Consider the following 24,307-nt stretch of genomic DNA (forward strand, 5'->3'; position numbering starts at 1 on the left):
CCTCGGCGTACCATACAACTATTAAAAAGACCGAAGAAGATCTTTAATTATGTCAATATCCGTACACGTCTGCGTGTGTGTGTGCGTCAAGAGTGGTACAATTCTACGCACGTAAAAATACTTGGTGAGATGTGTGTGCACATATTTACGAATGCCCGAAAGACCTAAAATATGCGCCCCGAACTGTTACTACTGATTAGTGACACCTGGGGAGGGAAGAAACTTCTCCCCAAATTTTCTGATGTATTTACTTCGGTGTAATTTGAGCATTTCACAACCAGCATGTATTGTCTGTGTACCTGTAGAAACCCAAAGGAGGGAGACTTCAATGGACTCCAAGCAACATGCATCCTGATTAAGAACCACTGCACTGATCAGTAACTCTCACCCTTACTTTTCAATGATGTATGTTGACTATTCAGGTATTGCTAAGATTATGCAACGGTCTTTACAGCGGTTCAGCCTCCAAATCTACCCACCATCATGCACATCACACACGCGCACACACACGCGTGCACAAACTCTGACAAAGTTTTAACAGTGACGCATCTATACTCCAACTACACTGTCCTAAAGTCCCAGAATGTGCCCAACTGTCTCCTAGCCCAGTATGGCCTTGGCTGTTTCTACCCCAAATGTACCCCACCTCCTCTGTCCTCTGTCCTCCTCTGTCCTCTTCCAGCATCCACCCCTCTTCCACGTGCGCGCACACACGCACACACACACACACACACACACACCCTCCCCCAACTCTGCTTAGCTGACTTCTAACTCCCAGCATCCACCCCTCTTCCACGTGCACGCGCGCGCGCACACACACACACACACACACACACACCCTCCCCCAACTCTGCTTAGCTGACTTCTAACTCCCCACTGCTGGGGCTCAATGAATGACACTCCACTGCACTTACACCGTCCCCTCCTCGTCCCCTCACCCCACCGCACACCACACTTTTCCTTCGCAACGCTTAACAGCACCGAAACGACTCGCTCACAACTACCTATTTATTTGCAATTCTAAAAATGTTTCGAAACCAGCAAACTAAGGAAACCAAGTTCAGAAACAATGGATTTCTCACCCCCTAAATTTTTTCTAAACTAACTTTTCTTCAGAGAGATTTGTCAGTGCAAAACTGAAAGCAGCGACCCGTGCTTATGAAACCCTGGGAAATGAAGGCTATCTGGCCTCATTTTACATTCCTACCTAGTAAAAGCAGATTTGTACTAGAATTTTCAAACTTCTTTCCCTCTTTATGAGTTCCAGCGGGCTGCATGATTACTTCATGTTTGTCTCCCCTGCTACATTGTCATTTCCTTGAGGGCGACAATCCTTTCTCACCACTGTTTATCCAGCAGTTAGAAGGCATCCAAGACGCATTATTACGTAAGTGAATAAGAAGTCCTTATCAGAATTCTATGTGTCGGAGGAATGTGCAATGAGACAAAACAGCCAAGGAAATGGCGTCATTTTGAAGACGTGACAGTCATCCATAGACTAACACTGTTTTTCCCTGAAGAACAATGCTGAAAAAACTAGGTATTTTTGCCAAGATATCACTGAGAAGGGAAACCTAGAAGGCCATTTAAAAGGACATTATGTTTTAAAGGAAAATACTCTTAAACCTCTGTTAATATAAAAAGGTATAGGGACTGAGACCAATGGGCCTTTAGATAAATGTTTCTTTTCCTGTCAAGAGATTAGGGTCTTTCTTCTTTTCACTTGAATACTTTGTAATTTCTTCCCTTGAATACTTTTCCACTGGAATACTCTTCCCCAAATTTCCCAATTGATTTCCCCGACCCACAGTGCAGAGAGAGACTATGAATAACCAACCTCTGGAATTCTTCCCTGGAATTCCGTGAGAACATCTTACATTTGCAGTCTGCAAACTCTTTCCATGTCCCTTTCTTAAATCCTATTTTCACATCCCAGATTCTCTTCCATCCCAAACTGTCACTTCTCTGGGGCCAGTACATGTAAATACTGCCAAACATTAATGCCACCACCCCACAAGATACCAAGAATTTGTCCTCACCAAAGCACCCTAATCTTTGTCAAGCAAAACAGGTGCTCATTTTTTTGAAACACACTTTATATACATGAGTCTTAGCAAATATTTGCCTTTGGAGAATTAACTCTCAGTGGGTTAAGTCTAATTTCTGGGCCCCAAAGGACAGTTTTTTTTTTGTTTTGTTTTGTTTTTTAATTTTTTTTTTTTTTTTCAACATTTTTAATTTTTATTTTTGGGACAGAGAGAGACAGAGCATGAACGGGGGAGGGGCAGAGAGAGAGGGAGACACAGAATCGGAAACAGGCTCCAGGCTCCGAGCCATCAGCCCAGAGCCTGACGCGGGGCTCGAACTCACGGACCGCGAGATCGTGACCTGGCTGAAGTCGGACGCTTAACCGACTGCGCCACCCAGGCGCCCCCCAAAGGACAGTTTTTAAAACAGAAGTCCCTAGGGTAGCCTGGGTGGCCCAGGCGGTTAAGCGGCCGACTTCGGCTCAGGTCATGATCTCACGGTCCGTGAGTTCCAGCCCCGCGTCGGGCTCTGTGCGGACAGCTTGGAGCCTGGAGCCTGCTTCGGAGTCTGTGTCTCCCTCTCTGTCTCTGCCCGTCCCCTGCTCGCACTCTGTCTCTCTCTCAAAAAATAAACAGACATTAAAAAAACCCAGAAGTCCCTACACCTGACCAGAGTGGCTTATTCTTCTAAGAGTGCTTATAATGTGGATGTTTGTCAACCTTCAGACTTGCAACTCTCTTGCCTACGACCACCTCACCAAAAGGAGTCTCATTTTTTAGTAAATACTATCCCCTATATGTACAGATCACACATGCTTTTCAATTCAACATGAACATCTCACCAAGGTATTAATTACAGCAAGGTGCCAACCCACCAATTAGGAATGCTTTCAAGAGATGAGAACAGATCATTGTATCTGATGTTTCCGTGATATATATTTAAAGAGCAGCAGGAGAAGAGCTATAAAACACAGTTACAAACAGAATTGAAATACTGGCCTCTACTTCTGTTAAAGCAATGCAAGTATTAGGGAACAAATCAGATAGCATTTATTGAAATACAGTATTACTGTGTTAGACTGAAAGGTCAGTATCTTCATGTAAAAAATGCAACCTACTTCTGCCCTAAATCCAGCCTCTCAACCATTTAAATAAAGAACTTACTGACTTATTTCTAAACAAGAAGCTCCCTGACACATAAGTATGCACATTCCCGTCCTAGAATTATTTACCTTTTGACGCCTTTTCTCCTTCCTTTTGTCTTCCGTGTCCTGGAGCATTTTTTCTTTCCAGAGGTCGAAGAAATAGGAAGGATCTGTGTAGAACTTCAGCCCATCCTTTTTATCATCTCTATAAATCAATGTATTACAAGTTGGGGGGGAAAGGTTGTTAGACATTTTCAGATGGGGTTAATACTAATTTAATTTCAACTCATGAGAGGATAACGTCCGCAGGGGGCATTTTAACTGTCCTATATATTACGTTTCTCCGATTTCCTTATTTGACAAAAACTGCAAACATGCAGGAAGGGCAAAGTTTTCTAGAATAATCAGGCAAAAAAGTACTCTTGCCAATTCAGGTTTAAGTACAGAAAAGTGCCTAAAAATCACAAGATGGCTCATAAACAACAATATCTAATACCTCAATTATTTCAGGAAACATTTTGCTTATTCCAACAGGGGCCATACACACGGATGGATTCTTGGTTTGTGTATATATATTCACCTCTTTTCTGGAGTTTCAATATTATTAGGATAAAAATTAAGAAGTACACAGGGCGTCTGGGGGGCTCAGTCAGTTAAGCGTCCGACTTTGGCTCAGGTCACGATCTTGTGGTCTGTGAGTTCAAGCCCCGCGTCGGACTCTGTGCTGACAGCTCGGAGCCTGGAGCCGGCTTCGGATTCTGTGTCTCCCTCTCTCTCTGACCCTCCCCCATTCATATTCTGTGTCTCTCTCTCTCTGTCTCTCAAAAATAAGCATTAAAGGGGCGCCTGGGTGGCGCAGCCGGTTAAGCGTCCGACTTCAGCCAGGTCACGATCTCGCGGTCCGTGAGTTCGAGCCCCGCGTCAGGCTCTGGGCTGATGGCTCGGAGCCTGGAGCCTGTTTCCGATTCTGTGTCTCCCTCTCTCTCTGCCCCTCCCCCGTTCATGCTCTGTCTCTCTCTGTCCCAAAAATAAAAAAAAAAAAAAAAAAAAAAACGTTGAAAAAAAAAAAAATAAGCATTAAAAAAATTTTTTTTAAATTAGAAAGTATGCTATCCCTTTTTTTTTTTTTTACATCAGGTTGGCCCAACATCTGTAAATTCAATTTGGAAAGAAGCAACATGTTCAAGGTGTGTAAGTGTGACCGAAGTAGTAGTCCACAAAGAGAACTCACTCGTGGCATTTCCTTTTCGAGTCCTGCTGTAACTACTGTGGTCTGAAAGAATATTCCGGGTGTTTATAGGAGTTATTCACCTATCATAACGCCAATACAAATCCCAAGGTGTAATATAAATTAACAGTAACGCTCAAAATAATCATAAAGTATTTGGCCTGTAGATTACCTTCAAGAGGAAGCAGAACATTTACACTTCAAATTAGTGTTTCAACAAGTCATTTTAGGCACAGAGAAAAGCAAGATGAAATGAGGCACAGTGAGAGGAGTATAAGTTTATGCTGAACAACGTGGATGGAACTAGAGTGTATTATACTAAAGCAAAATAAGTCAGTGGAAAAAGACAGGTACCTGTGATCTCACTCATACGTGAAATTTAAGATACAAAACACATGAACATAGGGGAAAGGAAGGAAAAAGGAGATACAAACAGAGAGGGAGACAAACCGTAAGAGACTCTTAAATACAGAAAACAAACTGAGGGTTGCTGGAGGGAGGTGGGTGGGGAGATGGGCTAAATGGGGGAGGGGCATTAAGGAGGGCACTTGCTGGGATGAGCACTGGGTGTCATATGTAAAGAGATGAATCCCCAGGTTCTGCTCCTGAAACCAAGACTACATTGTATGTTAAGTAACTTGAATTAAAAAAAAAAAAAAAAAGTTTCTGCCTAAACAGTCAAAGAAAACTAACTGAATGAGTCCAGGGGAAAACCCTGCCTGTCCTTGAAGTCCCTGCTCCTGGTGAACTTCTCATCATCTCAAACTAAGGCCCAAGTTCCTACAGGGGCTATTCTGGCCTGTTCAACTGTCTGAAAATCACTAACCATGGCAATTCGCTTCCTTCCCAAGTTTCCTAACGGGTATGAGACTTCCATTACAGAGATTTTATTAAGAACGTTATTGTGAAACATGTATGTTTCCCTAAGATACAAGGCCTTCTATATAGACGAAGATACAGAAAAAACTGAGCGGTAACTTGCTGCAAAATTTAAGACATACAAAATCCACACTCTTTTTTGAAGAGGGGAGCTAATACTTTAATGAAGGCAGAAGCTCATGTAAATAAACAAACAGTAATCTAAACACAAGAATATAAGCAGCAATATCCTGTGTTTACAGCAAGTGAATACGTCATTTTCTGGTCACATCGTAATGCTCATATAACAATCTTTATTTAGTATTTTATATACCACAAATATTATTTTACTATCAAAAAGTACATCTGAGTCAGCACTGTTCTTTTTTTAAAAAAATTTTTTTTAATGTTTATTTATTTTTGAGAGAAAGAGAACCAGAGTGTGAGCAGGGGAGGGGCAGAGAGAGAGGGAGACACAGAATCCGAAGCAGGCCCCAGGCTCCGAGTTGTCAGCACAGAGCCCAAAGTGGGGCCTGAACCCACAAACTGTGAGATCATGACCTGAGCCAAAGTCAGACACTTAATCCACTGAGCCACCCAGGCGCCCCTTCTATTTTTCTAAAAGTTTATTCATTTATTTTGAGGGGTGGGAGGGGCAGAAGGAGAGAGAATCCCAAGCAGACTCCACACTGTCAGCGCAGAGGCCTACGTGGGGTTCGATCTCGCGACAGTGAGATCATGACCTGAGCCGAAATCGAGAGTCGGACGCTTAAATGACTGAGTCACCCAGGCGCCCCAGCACTGCTCTTCTTAAACACACTCTTAAAAAGTCAGAGACATTTTTATTTTTCATAAAACTGAATGCACACATCCAATATATACAAGTCATTTTTTATGTAATTAGAATTTTTCTGTCACCACAAATTATCTAATCATGATCTTGATTTATCAAATATAAGCGGTTCACTGAGTTTTATGGGCTTTTTCCTTTAGAATATTTAGTGAGGTGTCTTAGGAAAGTTTTAACAGGCCCGCCCTCAGGGCTTCCAGTGCTAAGTAAAACTGAAACTGCCCCAGAAAAATGCCTACGAACAAAAGCAAAATCACAAGTTAAAACATTAGGCTTACAATACTACTAGTCATATAGACCATCAATTTTTAGACGCGTGTGCTAAACCTTCCAGAAAAGCAGACTATTTCCCAGAAAACTGTGACAGGTTGGCCCTCTCCCATCACAGTTTCCAGGGGATTTCTAGGACTTCTTTTTTGAGAGAATCTTTCTGTCTGTGCTAAAAGAAGGGGGTACAGTTGGAACTGCTACTTTACGAGCAGAGCTTCAGTGGAGGGTGGGTCCGAACATCTCCTTTTGGACCCTGAGAAGGGACAGGAATTCAGACCAAAAAACGTCTGAGCACTCTCTGAGAAGCACCAAAGGCCCAACCAAGATGGCGGCACCGGAAGCAGAGAACTCCCTCAGCGGTCAAGAACGCCACCCAGCGGAGCTAATCCTGAGGACAGTGAAGACCACCCCTACCACAGCCTGTGCTGTGAGGGAGTGAGTTCACCAGCAGGGTAAGTGTGGGAGAAGAACAAGCTGTGTGCAGTGAGGGACAATGAGAAGGTCTGCAGATAAGGGAGATGGGAGACAAGGTGACAGAATATGGAAAGAAAACACGAATGTGGTAACAGCTAGGAGAGGTGTTTTTAAACAGCATTTTCAGTTTCTTAATATTCATTTTCTTCGCCATTGATTCTCCAGTCTTTTTTGTCAGGAGTCTGGTCCTAATAACGCGTCCTACCATTTGACAGTAACGGGTTAATTCGGTGACTATATTCTTCCCTCTTAGAAACCCCCACTGCCACGGAATACGTTTTTCTGCAGTGCTGAAATGCTGAGACCGGCATTTTGCCACATTGTACATGAACTAGGCAGCTCCTTTAAAACTGACTCTGGATATGAGGAAAAACATCACACACGATACCATATGATGTGTCCGCTTCGACTTCAGATATCTACGCTCAGATAACTACAAAAGGAGATAGGTACTACAGGTGTCTACTTCAGATACAAAAGCTAACGCGACAGTTCACGCTTCTCTCGGTGAGTTTATCTGCAGTTTCAAATATGAACCCTTTAACAGTTCTGTACCAGTAACTAATTTTGTTGTATATATAATACAATTATTATTTTCACAGCGTAAATAGTTTCACAGCACTGCCCTCCTGTCTCAGCTTATCTAGACTAAAAACGGCACCAGGAACGCACGAAGTCATACCTGTACGGCGTAAGAATATTCAGAGGAGGTGGCTTATCACTCTGGTTGTAAATGTCAGCGACGGGATTAGGAATGCTGTTCTTTGAAACCACCTGCTGGTCTTGGACTGTGGAACTTTTGAAAGCTTTTTTCATGTTGATATCCTGTAGTGACACTATTTAGAGAAAAGCCCCCCGAGTTGAGTTATACAGAAATATTTTTCACTGTGCAGAAATAAGCATCATTTGAGACATAATCGTAAATATCCCCTAGGATAACAAAATCATGTTTTTATTGTTCGTTTAAAAGCCTGTGCATTAAGTAGCATGTGCCTTCCTTCCCTCTTATAAATAATAGTTATCTCTATAAAATGAAGTCGAATCACATCTTGCCCACTTCTGTAGTGATCTAGTTATTTCTTTGAACCTAGCATTAGAGCATCATTCTTTATACTAGCACTTTGCAGAAACCACAAGGAATATAGTTGAGTGTAACAGGCATGTAAGTACAAAGATCTGGGTATCCTAGAAGGAAAAAAACATTCAAACAGTTAATACCAGTTGAATTGTAACACATGTACGAAATACGTCTGCAAAAAACACACAAGTGTAAAAAGCGCATTAAGTTTTCTTGACGCGAATATTAAAGAAAGACGGCAAAGCTTTTCTACAGTCTACAGTTAAGTAGCAGGACACAAAAACTACACTCAGGGGTGAGAAAATCAGGGCTGACTATACTTATTTCTCGTTTGCACAACGCTCCGTGCCTCATGTATTAACCCATCTAACTGTGACGTCAACTTTTTGAATTGGCCAACCTGGTCCATTAACCACCTGGCCAATGAAGGGGAGTGTCATGACGGTGTTAAGTGACCCTTCCAAGGTGACCCAGCAAAAAAAAGGTAGGCCTGAGATAGAACACAGATTTCCTAACTTGGTCAAATTTTTTTTCTACTATAACATCCATGCCAAGGACAGTAATCAGGTAAATCTTGACTGGAAATGATTTTGAGGATATGAGATAGACACACTGCAAAATCTTAGGAAATCTAATGCACAGATTAATCTTTTCCAGCCCAAGGTTTATCACTGGTGTTCCAATGGCAAGAGCCCACAAAAGAAAAAAAGAAAAACAAAACTGAAGGCAGATGAATAAATATTAAAAATCATTTGTGATATCAATTTGAAAAATGAATGACTGGCTTAAGATGATTAAAATTTCTCATTTGAATAGACCGCATAGCTATCCAGGTTTTTCCTTTTTCAAACAAGATCAATCATAAAATCAGACTAGAGAATGTTCATCATGGATATTAAAATTTCAATGCTCTGCATTTTTGTTAAATTTCTAATTCACTAATTTAATAACGACCTCTGGAAAGCCCCGAACATAAATGATGAGGGATGAATTGCATAAAATGCTACATTTAAAAAAATAAATAAAACTTTCATCTTTTACTGACACTACTATTATAGGTCTAGTAGAAAAAGCAGATGCTAAGATCACTTTAATGCAACGAGACACGGTAACTACCACAAGAATTGTTACTCTGAACGTTTTCCTCAAGTAAATACGAAATGACACATCTTACACTTTTTTCAAGTTTTTTTTTTTCTTCTAGTCTAACCTCAGTCTCTCATTGGAAAGCTACAGAAAGTGAAATCTTTAAAGCGGAGTTGTAGAATTTTAATTGTGAAACTGTCACAAGTTCACGGTAAATCCTCAAAGTGATGATCAGTTAACTACACAGTGCTTACCAATACTGACTTTATTTGAAAACTCTGACGCTAAAGGCCTTCGGTAAATGCTATTTCTTGAGGTGTGCAATCAGCAGGATCAACCAAGGTTATTTACAGGCATCAACCCCAACAAGCGTAGCAGCTAGAAGCCTTCGCTCAGTCATGCTGTGTACGTATCACCCTCCCTCTTAGTTGGACCACATCTTTTGAGTGATTCTGTGAGTTTGGGCTAAGAAAGTATCTTTAGAATAACTACCAATGACCTAAATTAGGGTTTCTAATACCGAATTCATTCAAAGAAGGCTTTAAACACAAATACTCTATGTGTAAAATTTTTAAAAAGAGTATGGCATACATAAGGCAGACAAGAATCTTTTAATTACTAAGTAACCCAATGTTGGGGTCCCGCCCCCCCCCTTAATATTCTTCCAGAAAGGACAAGATGAAGTATCAGTACACTACCCCAAGGAAAAAACAGTGATGACACCACAATTAATTACTGCTGTCCTGTCAACATCACCTCTAGCTCATTGCTTCCGTGCCATTACCTACCCTCTTCCACTGTTGAATCCAGCTGGGTAACTTTGACAGCGAGGCGATCAATTCTGTCTTGAAGAGAATTTGCTCTGATGTAGAAGTTGTTAGCCTCGTGAAACAGCTCACCAAATATGTCTTCAGCATGTTTGCCTATAGGAGAGAATGAATGGAGAAGGCCATCTGTTAAGAACTGCTGAGGCAGCCTTCACACGTCCTCGCCACTGCTGAGGACTGTCGACACGTGGGACTCTGTGCAAATGATTATAAAATTAAAGTGTCACGGTCAAAGGCCTTTACAACTTTTGAAAATGTATTGTGGAAATTCATGTATATCTGAAATTGACCCAAAGTTGTAAAGTTTTAAGACACTATGGAATTTTCACTCATTTGCTACGTGAGTTATCGTGAAACGTGGTTCCCATTAAACTTCGTTGGGAAAAAATTTGCTCACATTTTGCATGCTTTATGTATAAATAGAATCTCAGGAACTTAACCTTCCTTTTACTTCCTGTGAGAATTAAATAAATCATGTTGGTTTCTAAATTTAAGATCCCGCTTCATTCACAATCAGAAACATTAGGTATCTTACGCTGCGCCTAACATTCTCTAGTGGCATTAAATTGTTCTAATCCATATTTTGAAATCTAAGCACTCTCTAAAAATCTGGCACTCTCAAAAAATCACTATTTTGCATTCGGAGTTAATTTTTTCCGCATGGATCCTAATGAGTGCCAGACACAACTACTCCCACTTTTTAAAAAATGTAATAAAAAACATTTCTGAAAAGACAGGAATAAGTACCTGCTTGAATTTCCAAATCCTAACATCGTTCCTTTATTCATTCAACAAACACTTAATAACCGTCTACCCTGATTGTGCGAGGCAGAGCTGCATCTTCTCTCTGCCAGAGATACCACTTTAAAAATCAATAAATAAATAAGACTTGACTTTTAAGAACAGTTTCCGGTTCACAGGAAAATTTATCAGAGAGCACAGAAAAGTTCTCATATATTCCCTAACCCCGTCACACACAGCCTCCCCACGATCAACATCCCACCCCAGAGTGATGCATTTGTTGTAACTGATGAACCCGCAGTGACATATTGTGACATCCAAAGTCTAGTTTCCAGGAGGGTCCGTCCACTCTCGATGGTACACATTCCATGGGTTTTGACATACGCATAAAAGACACATGTACCCACCATTACAGTTTCAACAAAATGGCTTCCCTGCCCTGAAAATCCTTTATGCTCCCACTTGTTTACCTCCCTCACCCCACCCCCTCTCAACTCCTGGCAACCACTGATTTTTACTGTCTTGTTTTGCCTTTCCTAGAATGTCATATAGTAGGAATCGTCATTAATTACAATTAATCATACTTGCTTAGTAATAAGCACTTGAGGTTCCATGCTTTTTCGTGGCAAGACAGCTAGTTTCTCTTTAGCGCTGAGTAACGTCCCACTGTCTGGACGAAGCACAGTGTGATCATCCATTCACCTACTGAAGGACACCTGGGTTGCTTCTCGTGTCTGGTGGTGAGGAATCAAGAGCTGTGTGCAGGTTTCTGTGCGGACAAAAGTTTTCAACTCATCTGGGTAAACACCAACAAGCAGGACCGCCAGACTGTATGGTAAGAATATGTTTATTTTTATAAGAAACAGGCAGTCGGGGCGTGCCTGGGTGGCTCAGTGGGTTAAGTGTCCGACTTCGGTTCCGGTCATGATCTCACTTCCAAAGTGGCGGTATCACTTTGCGCTCCCACCAGCCGTGTATCTGAGTGCCTGTTGCTCCACACCCTCATCGGCATCTGGTGTTGTCGGTGTTCTGGATTTTAGCCATTCTGAAAGGTGTGAAGTGGTCTTCTCATTTTAATTTGCATTTCCCTGATGACATACGATATTAAATACCTTTTCATATGTGCTGTGACCGCCATCTGTACATCTTCTTTGGTGAGATGTCTGTTCAGGTCTTTTGCCCATTTTTTAATCAGGTTGTTAGTTTTCTTTTTATTGAATTTTAAGAGGTCTTTGTATAGTATGGACAACAGACTTTTATCAGATTATGTCTTCTGCAAACATTTTCTCCCCGTCTGTGGTAGGTCTTATTATTCTTCTGACTATCCTTCACAGAGCGTGAGGTTTTCATTTTAATTCTTCTGGAAAGAATACTTACTTAAAGCGAGAATAACCGTGATGTTTTCATAGTGCTTTACAATTTACACAGTCTGATATCCACTTTGCAGACTGCCTGCTGTAATTCACAACACTGCAAAATGTGAGAATAAGAACGAAGCCTGTCTGTTCAGTGTTGCAGCCCAGCCCTAGCTAGACCAATGAGTCCTGACAAACGCCTGTTCAAAGAACGCATCGGCTTATGAGGTCAATAGCGAGTTACTGCTTTCATTTTCCAGATGACCAACCTGACCATCAGAAAGGTGATCTGTCCAAATCTCATGGCTAGTAAGTGGCAAAAAAAGATGAAACTAAACTTTGGTCTTCTAGCTTCTAATCTCCTGATTTTATCATATACTTCCTTGAACTTCCCTGCCTAGAAATTAGCAACTTCCACAAATTATTTCAGGCCACAAGCCACTCGGTAATTTCCTGTTTACTTAATTAAAGGGACTAAAATATTTGCTGCCTAAATGGTCACTCCCAGACACCAGATAAGCATTTCTTGTGAATCTAAAAGCAGTACAATTTCATAAATTCCCATAGTGTGACTGTCCTAACGGGAGGAACTTTCTCTTTAAAAATGAGAGCAATAAAGAAATCAGTAAAAACATTCTGTATCTAAAAAGTCATCCCTCTGCCAAAAATGGAAGGGGGATCCCCAAGGCCACTGATGTCAGCTGAGCAAGAAATCATTTCTCTTAAAGTCTGTTATCTAGTGTATGATCCTCTAGAGTCGCTTAAAATTCTGCCAACACTTTCCATTGCCACAACATACAAAACGGTTTCGACAAAGGCAAAGGAATGAAATAAAGTCCTCACAAATTACATATTTCTAAACTCTGTAACTAGATGGGATATCCAGAATTAGCGTGTGTTCACTGCCTTTGGAACCCTTTGCTGAGTGCCGGACTTGTGTGCCTAACTGGCTCATGAACATCTCCACGCTGATGTCCTACAGAATCCCAAAATGCTGTACAAGTGCGAACAGGAATTCATTTTCACGTTAACTCAAACCTGCATGCCCGTGTGGAGAGGCATCAATCACCTAAAGGGAAGCCCACGCAGAAACGGGGTCATCCGTGGCTGCTGCCTCCCGCTACTGGCTCACCCAACACCAGACCTTGTCACTTGCCTCTTCCCGGCGCCCCTGAGCTCCGACTCTCCCTCCGACTCTCCCTTAGCACACTCCTGAATTAAACAAGCAACAGTTGTTGGGGTTTTTTTTTCTTTTCTGCTTTCAGGCTCGCCTCCCACCCTCGAACCTGTTCATCACACCACTGCCAAGTGATCTCTCTGAAAGAAAGATCTGACTGTCCCTCCTCCTCCCCATCATCTCAACATAGAATCTAGGCCTCTTGGCAGGCCACACAAGGCCCCGTGCACCTCACTTGTGCCCTCCCTTTGTGCTCCGGTCCGAAGGGACTACCTGCGGTGCCCATGGCCCTTCCCCACAGGTGGTGCCACCGCTCTTTGCTTTCAAACCCTTCCGCCCTTTGTCCCCCCACCCAGAGCAAAAGCCACAGATCACATGATGAACACCACCTACCCCGCTGGCCTCATCCACTACGCCGCCCTCTCACATATTCCACTCCCCCAACTACTCTGGCTTCCTGCTGTTTCTCAGACGTGCCAATCATACTTGCCTTTGGGGGGGGGGGGGTGCATTTCCTGTTCTTTCTCCCTGGACCATTTTTGTATCAGAAACTCACACGGTTTGGTCCCTCGCTTCATCCGGGCCTGTACCCAACTGTCACCTTCGAAGTGAGACGTCTCTAGCAACCTTAGCTAAGATTGCAATCACTTCACCACACTAGAGGCACACACACGCCCTTGGCCCTTCCCTGCTGTAGTTTTCTCCTTAGCATTTACCACCATGTTATAATTGTAGCCTCGTACTTTCTTTTTACATTTGAGAGAGAGCGTGCACAAGTGGGGGAGGGGCAGAGAGAGAGAGAAGGAGAGATTGAGAATCCCACTCCACATTATCAGCACGGAGACCGATTTGGGACACGAACTCACGAAGCGAACCGCGAAATCGTGACCAAGAGCCGGACACTTAACTGACTGAGCTTTCCCGGACACGTGTGCTTATTCCTCGTGTTTCTTGCCTGTCTCCTTCTGCCAGAATGTATGACCCAAGAGGACAAGGGCTCTACTGGGTCCCGCGCACTGCTGTATCAATCTCCAAGGTCTAGGGGCAGGTCTGCCTTATAGTATGTGCTCAAAAAGATTTTGGAGTAAGTGAATAAAAACATGTTAACTCCAAATCAATCCTTCTGGATGCAGACCGGGGGAAGATCATGCCTCCCTCTGTGTTCCCACAATACCTTAGGCATACCTCAGTCACAGGACTCTTCACGTAACTCACACGTTGTCTTTACAGAAGTTCTTTGCGGGTATGAGCAAAGCCTTTTATCTCTTCATTGCCTGTGCTGAGTTAGTGTTCAGCAAGTACCTCTTGAACAAAAAAACACAGGATCTCTACCAGTGTTTTCTTGTTAACCCGTGCACAACCAACAAATGCTCCCTGCTCAAGTTTGGGGAATGCTGGGCTGAAAAGATTCGACAAACGTGCTTCTATGCCTTGGGGTATCTCAAATCTTTAATATGCTCATATGCAATAGGAATCTGTAAGAGAAGCATCTAGCATACCATGTTTTCAAACGGACTGGGCCTGGCACCACCTAATGACATCCTTTGGAAGTTCTGGTTTATGACACCTATTCAGGAAAACGCCCGTTCAGGCTGGATGGATCTGTAGACAAAGTACCAGGTTTGAAAGGGTATCTATCCAAGCCTATCAGTTGTTTATTTTGAATACGAGACACGATCAAGTAGAGCCAACTAATTTTTGTTTCTCCATCTGGCCATTCATAGTTTAAAAGAAATATTCCAGGAGCGCCCAGGTGGCTCAGTTGGTTGAGCTCCCGACTTCGGCTCAGGTCGTGAGCTTGCAGTTCGTGGGTTTGAGCCCCATGTCGGGCTCTGTGCTGACAGCTCGGATTCCGTGTCTCCCTCTCTCACTGCCCCTCCCCTGCTCACACTCTGTCTCTCAAAAATAAACATTAAAAAATAAAAGAAAAATAAAAAATATTCCAGTGTGATTCCCACCTCTGCCCACCCAAATCCTTCCCCTTTCCCTTCCGTTATACAGAGATCTAACAGGGACAGCATGTATCACCAAGAATATGGGAGTATATACTCTCGTCCCTTGCCAAAGTCACGCCAGCATTCTCCAAGCACAGCGACTACTGCTGAGAACCACGTTCTGCTAGATACTATAGAAGGTGACAAGGATAAATAACATGTGGCCTCTGCCTTTAATGCTTAACCCTATTTGGGAAAAAAACAAAAACCAAAGACCAAAAACCATGCCATTGACTATAGTTCTGTAGGAAGTTCTTTTAGTGTTTTGTTTTGTTTTGTTTTGAGAAAAGGAGACCACGCAGGCAAGCAGGAGAGGGGCAGAGGGCGAGAGAGAATCCCAAGCAGGTGCTGCACGGTCAGCGCAAAGCCCGAGGTGGGGCTCAAACTCAAGAACCGTGAGACCACGGGGGCGCCTGGGTGGCGCAGTCGGTTGAGCGTCCGACTTCAGCCAGGTCACGATCTCGCGGTCCGTGAGTTCGAGCCCCGCGTCGGGCTCTGGGCTGACGGCTCGGGGCCTGGAGCCTGCTTCCGATTCTGCGTCTCCCTCTCTCTCTCTGCCCCTCCCCCGTTCATGCTCTGTCTCTCTCTGGCCCAAAAATAAATAAAAAACGTTGAAAAAAAAAATTAAAAAAAAAGAACCGTGAGACCACGGCCTGGGCTGCAATCAAGAGTCAGACGATGATCCGACTGAACTACCCAGATGCCCCGGAGGTTCTTAATTTATCAACAAAAAAAAAGACACAGAAATTGAGGACCACATACTTCATCTTTTGCCAGCTGCTACAAGCCAACAAGTGACTGAAGAAAATGGGAGAAACTATATTTTCCTGATGAACGAGACTAAAATGTTGCAAATTACAGTATTCAGTTTTGCAAACAGCAACTTATTTGAAAAGCTTAATTTTACGTGCTCTTGGAAGTGGCAAGTCCATTAATAGCGAAACTAAAATCGTTCTGAATTGAAGACCACGCTGAGCTAAGTGTAATTTATTCATTCTCTACTGACAAAGGATCTACTTATGGATCTATCGGTACCATTATGAATTCGTGTCCAGGTATGTCAGGTTGGGAAGTATGCCTCTAAGCTGCCGAAGCAGTCAAAATTATGCATGGATTTTCAATTGTATTCAAAAGCGACGATTTACTGGCAACAACCACCGTTGTCTGATAGGAGTCCTTTCTGTAGAACAAGAAGCCAGGCCTAACAAGGTCCTTCAGAAATTTTAGTGCGCACCCCTAGCACCTCGATCCTGATTGGTCGAGATTCTGGCTTTTCACTCACCACTAAAAATAACAAGGCTCCTTGGAAAAATGACTGATTCTAGGGCTGAGGGTGGATAAGGCCAAGAGGAGCTTAGCACACCTTTTGCTGTGCTTTTCTAAAAACATACAGGAGTACTCAGAGAGGGGCAGAGACATGTCAAAAGGACACAGGGGTCTGCGTGAAAGGACTCCCACTGCCCAAATCTGGGAAAATGTGAGCATCAAAATAAGTAAGAAAGATAATGGATGATAGCCCACAGAATAAAATGAGAATCCCTGAGTTCAAGCTGATTGAATGAATGAATGACAAGGAAAGAAACGAAAGCACTTACAGCAGAATTCCAGCTAATAAACGCAGAACTAGGGAACCACCAAAATCACCTTTCTGCAACCACCACAACAGTAAGTGTTTGGGGCAAGAATCATCAACGGATGTTAAGACTAGTGGAAAGCAGTGGATGAAAACAGGCTATTACAAAGTCTCAGTATGTTTCCCCACAGATCCTTACCAATTACAGAAGGAGACACAACTTTAGCTACGGAAATCTACTGACAAAACGCCAACGTGATGAAAAACAAAACGTGAGCGAAGTCACCATGGGCAGTTATGGGACAAGCAGAGAATGTGTGCTTTGTGAACAAACGTACTGAGAAGGACGTACCATCACTCCGTCACAGTCTTGCCAATTTCCTAAATCTAATCATGAGGAAACCTCAGGAGACCCAGACCAACGGACATTCCACAAAAGAAACGGCCAGTTCCCTTTTCAAATATCAAATCATCAAGTCAAAGAAAGACTGAGGAACTACTTCAGGCTCAAGAAGAGAATTAAACATATATATTATACTAAACATAAAATATATAATATTTTAAAAATGCTAAACATACACATAAAATATTAAATATATATGTGTACGTGTGTGTATAGGAGAAGGGAGGGCAGGAGGAAGAGTCTCTGAGAAAAAGAATATGTAGGTGAAAGTTTGAGAACTCGTTACTGTTTTGATCTTTTTAGAAGTCTGAAGTCATTTCAAAATAAGGTAAAAAAGAAACCTTATTGTAGTGTTTGCAGTGAAGTCCAATGACCATTGAGTTCCATAAAAATACCAAGTTATAATTTGGGGGCCCTAAGGATTTTCCCCCCTTTTATTTATTTTTTTTTTAATTTTTTTTAACGTTTATTTATTTTTGAGACACAGAGAGACAGAGCGTGAATGGGGGAGGGTCAGAGAGGGAGGGAGACAACAGAATCCGAAACAGGCTCCAGGCTCTGAGCGGTCAGCACAGAACCCGACGCGGGGCTCGAACTCACAGACCGCGAGATCATGACCTGAGCCGAAGTCGGACTGAGCCACCCAGGCGCCCCCTTTCCCCCCTTTTAAAGTTTTATTTTCCTTCTATGAAAGCAATCCATGCTTATTATAAAAAATACAGAAAACACGGAAGAGTAAACAGTAGAAAGAAATGGCCCCAAGCCCAATCCATCTACTGCTGACACTCCGATTTCTTTCTTCTGTCTTCGTTGTGTTGACCAGTCTGTGGAAAAGCCAAAAAACCTAGTGAACACCTTATGACTGCAGTGTCTCTGGGAGTATAAAATATACACTCATGATAGAAAATCTGGAAAACTCAGAAAAGTAGAAACGTCACCCACAGGCAACCATGGTGAACTTTTCTGTATACTTCTTCACAATACTCTTTCTAGCATTTCATAAGAACTGAGATAATAGAAGCTGACTGTTAAGCATATTCAGTTTACTCAGGAACTATTTCATAAACACCCCATCCGCACCGGGTGCCATCCCAGTCGCCCGAAGGAACGCGGCAGCGAACACAGCCACAAAGCTGACGTTACACACAGGTAACACACAGGTGACACATCACGTGATGACACACGCTGTGAAAAAAGTAAGACAGCGAGGGCGCAGAGAGTGGTAGGAAGGGGGTGCCCCGTAGGCGGTCACCAAAGGCCAGGGAAATGTACACGGATCTCATCTCAGGGAGGAACCTTCCAGGCGGAAGGCAGAACCCCAGCTGGTGTGGGAGGGCGGCCTCAAGGAGGCCAATGTGGCTGGAGTCCGGTGAATGGAGGGAAAAGTGGGAGAAGAGCGCAGGCAAGTAAGTTCCTTCCCTGTGAAGTGGGGTGATGAGTGGCGTGGGGAGACCAGACCGGAGGCCGCTGCTGAGCACTGAGCAGGGACACCGCGGGGGCTCAGCCGTGGACGTGCCAACAGGTGTAGAGATGTGCTCCCTACTCCGAAGGTACACGGTAGGAGAGAAGGGGGTCACAAATAGAAAAGAACTGTGGGGGGGGGGGGGCAGGGAAGAAAGAAGAATGAAACAATTCTGCTTTTGACATGTAGGGTGTGAGATGCCTCAGAAAGCCAAGTGAATCAGGGGAGCCTGGGTGGCTCTGTCGGTTAAGTGTCGGCCTCCCGATCTCAGTTCAGGTCTTGATCCCAGGGTCGGGAGTTCAAGCCCCGCGTTGGGCTCTGCGCTGGGTATGAAGCCTACTTTCAAAAACAAAAACCCGAGCGCAGATACCTTGTAGGCAGTTGTGTACACAAGTCTGAAATCTAGGGAAGAGGTGAGAATTGAAGACCCACATTTGGAAGTCATTGGCGTAAAGACGGTGTTTCAAGTCATGAGATCGCCTAGTGAATGGGAACAGCCAGAGAAGAGCGTCAGTGACCGAGCCCTGGAGTGTTCCCACGTGCAGAGGTATCATCAAAGGAGACTAATAAAGAACAGCTTGTGACAGAGAAGCACCAGAGCGCGCTGGCCCAGAAGCCACGTCAAGAAGTTTGCTCCAGACTCGAGACTAAGCACTGGGCTTGGCAATGGGGAGGCCCCTGGTAGTGCGGACAAGCACAAATTTTAAGTGTCGATGGGACAAGACTTTAATGGGGACAAGAGAAAATGAGGGAAGTGAAGGCAGTGGAGGAAGGAAGGGTCCTTTCAACGTATCCTGCTGTGAAGGGGACCAAGAAATGGGGAAACGGGTAGAGGACGGTTGGAGGTTTAAGTCGAGAGATTTCTCCATATTTTACTATTTGGCAGAAATGATGGAGGCAGGGAGGGGAGAAAGATACTGCAGGAGAAAGAGAGGGTGAACGCCGTCCTGGAGCGAGCCGGAGGGTCTCGGGTCCGGTGTGTCTGAAAGAAACATCAACAGTCACCATTTGAAAGGAGGGTGACCAGCACATCCGGGTTCTGTCTGGTATTGGCCGACTGAGCTGGCAGAAGGGGATGTCTGGTTCTCCTCTGGCTGCTTTCCTTTTCCAAACGAAGTAAGAAACAAGTCGTCAGCTCAGAGGGGAGGTCTGAGGTGGAAAAGGTACAGCAGAGACACCCTAAGGGCAGGGAAACGGATTAACGAAGCAATTACAGCAGGATCGCAGAGCAACACTGAGGGCTCACCTGAGCAACGTGCCCACGATTTTAAATCCCTCTTCTTTTCCAACATAAGCATTTAAAGGTGCAAATTTCCCTCTAAGCACTGCTTTAAGTAAATCCCAGAAATACATGGTTCATTATCACACATCAGAAACAGTTTCTAATTTCCTTTTTGATCTCTTCTTCGACCCAGGGATTATTCTAAAAGATCCTGCTTTGGGGCGCCTGGGTGGCGCAGTCGGTTAAGCGTCCGACTTCAGCCAGGTCACGATCTCGCGGTCCGTGAGTTCGAGCCCCGCGTCAGGCTCTGGGCTGATGGCTCGGAGCCTGGAGCCTGTTTCCGATTCTGTGTCTCCCTCTCTCTGCCCCTCCCCCGTTCATGCTCTGTCTCTCTCTGTCCCAAAAATAAATTAAAAAAAAAAAAAAAAAAAACGTTGAAAAAAAAAAAAATAAAAGATCCTGCTTCATCTTCTGATATGTGAGAATTCTCTTAAAAGATTATTATAATTACCGTCTCATTACCACCATACTCTCAGGATGTCAATCTTTCAAATGTAGCATTTTATGGCTGAGCCTATGTTCATCTTGGTGAACATTCCATGTGAACATTAAAAGAATGTATATTCTATAATTTGGGAGTTGAGTGTTCTATAAAGGTCAATTAAATCAGATTGTTTAGTAGTGTTGTTCAAACCACCTACAAATCTACATATATTTTAAAGACAGAGAGTGTGCAAGCAGTGGAGAGGGGCTGGGGGAGGGGAGGAGAGGGAGAGGGAGAGGGAGAGGGAGAGGGAGAGAGGGAGAGAGGGAGAGAGGGAGAGAGGGAGAGGGAGAGAGAGAGGGAATATATCTTAACCAGGCTCCACGCTCAGCACAAAGCCCGACACGGGGCTCAATCCCATGACTCTGGGATCATGACCTGAGCCAAAATCAAGTGTGAGATGCTCAACCGACTGAGCCACCCAGGCGCCCCAAACCATCTATATTCTTACAGATTTTTGTCTATTTTTTTTTAGTATTCACCGAGAGGTTTTTGTTAAAATCTGCAACTGTCATTCTTCATTTGTCTGTTTCTCCCTTTTGGTTCTACTGTTACGCCACGTTCTTTTAAACTAAAATGTAGAATTGTGAGTTCTTGACAAATGAGCTCTTATCACTATGGAACATTCCTTCTTTCTCTCTGTTTGACAGTTTACTTTATTCGACGTTAATATAGCCACATCAGCTTCCTTCTGCTTTATGTTCACATGGTATAGTTTTTACATTATTTTCTTTAGATCTGTGTCTTCATCCTTAATAATGCATGTATTTTAGTCTTGCTTTTTTACCTAACCTGATTAAGCTCTGCCTTAAATTTTAAGGGGGTATTTAACATGTTTCCATTTAATGTAATTCTTGATATGGCTGGGTTTAATTCTATCACCTGGGTATTGGTTTTCCATTTGTCCTTTCTGTTCTTGGTTCCTTTCTTCTTCCTCTCCTGCCTTCTTCTGGGAAAACCAAACGATTTACCTTGGGGTTCCATCTATCTCCTCTGTGTGTTATCCTGGAGGTTACCGGAAATTAAAATAGGCATCCTTAACTCATCACAATGTACTTTCAAATAGTACAGTATTTCAAAACCAATGTAAAACACAGCAACTTAGGTTCCATTTCCCCACTTCTACTCTTATAGCTGTTACTGCCATATATTTTAATTTCACGGGGTATGAACTCTACAATAAACTTTCAGCAGTCAACAGCCTTTGAGCAAAGAGATACAAATATATCATTTTAATGCCCATTTTTCTTTAGTCCCATATTTACTCCTTCTGTTGATCTTTATTCCTTCTTGCAGATCCAGGCTACCATCTGGTATCGTTTTCATTTAGCTTAAAGAGTTTTTCTAGCATTTTTGGTAATGGAGATATACTGAAGATGAATTCTCTCAGATTTTGTCTAAATAAAATATGTCTATTTCATTTCCATTTCCCTTCATTTCATTCATATTTCATTTCTGGTCTTGTGTCTGATGAGAATCAGCTGTCATTCTTAACACGGTGCCCGCCCTATACGTAATGTGTTTTTTTCCTCTTGCTTATGATTTTCTCTTTACTTTCGTTTTTTCAGCAATATTACTAGGATGTGACTACATGGGATTTTGTGTAATTTACACTTCTGCAAATTTGCTGAGCTTCTTGAACCCGCTGGTTGATATCTACCATCAATATTCAAAACTTCTCATCCGTTATTTTGTCTACCTTATTTTTGTTCTCTCCTCTCCTTCTGGGACTCCAATTACATACGTATTAGACCCTCTGGTATTAGCCCGTATTCTGGTTGTTCTGTTCTTTTTTTTTTTTTTTTTCTTTTTTATCATTCGGTGTCTCTTGTGAATTAGTTTGAATAATTTCTACTGGTTTGTCCCCAAGCCACTTCTGCTTGTGTCCATTCTACAAGTAGGAGCTTCAAGTGAATTCCTTTATTTCTGATACTGGCATTTTCAGTTCTATTTATTTTCTCTATAGTTTCCATTTCTCTGTTGAAATTTCTGGGGTGCCTGGGTGGCTCAGTCAGTGAAGCGTCTGACCTCAGCTCAGGTCATGACCTCACGGTTCGTGAGTTTAAGCCCCGTGTCATGCCCTGTGCCGAAAGCTCAGAGCCTGGAGCCTGCTTCGGATTCTGTGTCTCCTTCTCTCTCTGCCCCTCTCCTGCTCGTGCTCTGTCTCTATCTCAAAAATGAACACTAGGGGCACCTGGGTGGCTCAGTCGGTTGAGCACCCGACTTCAGCTCGGGTCATGGTCTTGCGGTTCGCGGGTTCGAGCCCTGCATCGGGCTCTGTGCTGACGAACAGCTCAGAGCCTGGAGCCTGCTTCAGATTCTGTATCTCTCTCCCTCCCCTGCTCCCCTGCTCATGCTTTGCCTCTGTCTCTCAAAAATAAATAAATGTTAAAAAAATTTTTTTTAATAAACACTAAAAAATTTTTTTTAGAAAATAAATTCTCTATTTCTTCATGTATGTCAGTCACCTAGTTTTTTGATCTATCCTCCAATATATCGTTTTAACTCTTTCTTATAACTTCAATCTCTGCTGACATGACCCATCTGTTTTTGAATCCTGTCTGCTTTTTCCATTGGCATCCTTGACATATGAATCAGCTCTTTTAAATTCCTGGTCTGATAATTACAACGTCCCTACCGTATCTGACTTTGGTTCTGAGGCTTACTCTGCCTCTTCAAACTGGGTTTTTTACCTTTTAATTTCTTTTCTTTTTTTTTTTTTTTTTGGTGAAACCCAGACATGCTGTACAGGGTCAAAGGAAACTGGGATACGAAGGCCTTTGGTGACGTGTTGGGAAGGTGTAGGGGGAGGGAAAGTGTTCTAGAGTCCTATGCCCTTCGGTTCCAGCTTTACTGATGTGTAACGGACAAAATGGTATATATTTAAAGTGTGCAATGTCATGATTTGAAATACATATACTTAGTGAAAGGATTAGCACAATCGATTAACATACCATCACCTCACAAACCTTTTCTTTTTTTTCTTTTTTTGGTGAGAACCCCTACCATCTACTCCTTTAGCAAATTTCAAACATACAATCCAGTATTTTTAGTTACGGTCACCATGCTGTACATCAGATCCCTGGAACTTAGTCATCCTGTAACCAAAAGCTAAAGGCTTGTACCTGCTGACCAGCATCTGCCTGCTTCCCCTCCCCCACAGCCCTCACCCGGTAACAACCATTCTACTATTCGTTTCTAGGAGTTCAACTCTTTTTTTTTTTTTTTAAAGATTCCGCACATAAATGAGATCATACAGTCTTCTCCGTATGGCTCATTTCACTCACCATAAAGTCCCCCAGGTACCTCCATGTTCCAAATGGCAGGATGTCCTTCCTTCTCCTTGCTGAATAAATACCCCATCGTGTCCACGTATATTCCCCATCTCCCTATCCCTTCACCTGCCGATGGTGGCCCTATGACCCGGTGTCAGTCTTTCAGTGAGCCTAGGCCCCCGGGTCTCACTCCGCTCCCCCCTAGATGAGAAAGGAAGGCGAGAAGGGGCTGTAGTAGGTGGCCCATCAGTTTCCTCTGATGGAAACTCAAGGGGATTTTGCTCTAATGTTTACCGTGAGAACAGAAGGGCACCTAACAGTAAAACTCACGGAAGTGTGGAAGCCCCACGAAGAATGGACCCCCCGCCCCCGAGCTTTTAACTCTCAAACTTGTTCTCACTGAGCCCTCAGCAATTCACCAGTCTCTCCACACGTGGGGGCAGTGGTTTGAACTGTGACCTCCGTTCTCTGACAGATCGAAGAGAAGCTTCTGGGTTTTCAATTTGTTCAGCTTTTTCTTGCGATTTTTTAATCACCAATCATTTCTGAGCCCCTTCAATGCCAGGTTGAAACCTGCAAGTCACCTTCAATATATTTTTCATAGCATTTTTCAGCTACTCCAAAACTGGGGTCATCTGTGGGTCCTGCGGCCACCAGTTGCTTTTTCTCTTAATTATGAAGTCACATTTTTCTCCTTTTCTGAATGTCTTGTATTTTT

General features: G+C 43.2%; 1 protein-coding gene across 9 annotated transcripts in view; it reads right to left on the bottom strand.

The window, feature by feature from the left end:
• WASF3 (WASP family member 3) overlaps nt 1–24,307 on the bottom strand; it is a 136,091-nt gene that overhangs the window by 14,188 nt on the left and 97,596 nt on the right. For all 9 annotated transcript variants that reach the window (XM_058689291.1, XM_058689260.1, XM_058689223.1 and 6 more), the window contains 3 exons: nt 9,805–9,939; nt 7,535–7,688; nt 3,260–3,377 (listed from right to left, as the gene is read on the bottom strand). In XM_058689291.1, coding sequence (XP_058545274.1) covers nt 3,260–3,377; nt 7,535–7,688; nt 9,805–9,939 — 407 coding nt within the window. The remainder of the gene's footprint in view (nt 1–3,259; nt 3,378–7,534; nt 7,689–9,804; nt 9,940–24,307) is intronic.

This window comes from Neofelis nebulosa, chromosome 1 (assembly GCF_028018385.1).
Source record: "Neofelis nebulosa isolate mNeoNeb1 chromosome 1, mNeoNeb1.pri, whole genome shotgun sequence".
NCBI classification, from domain to species: Eukaryota; Metazoa; Chordata; class Mammalia; order Carnivora; family Felidae; genus Neofelis; species Neofelis nebulosa.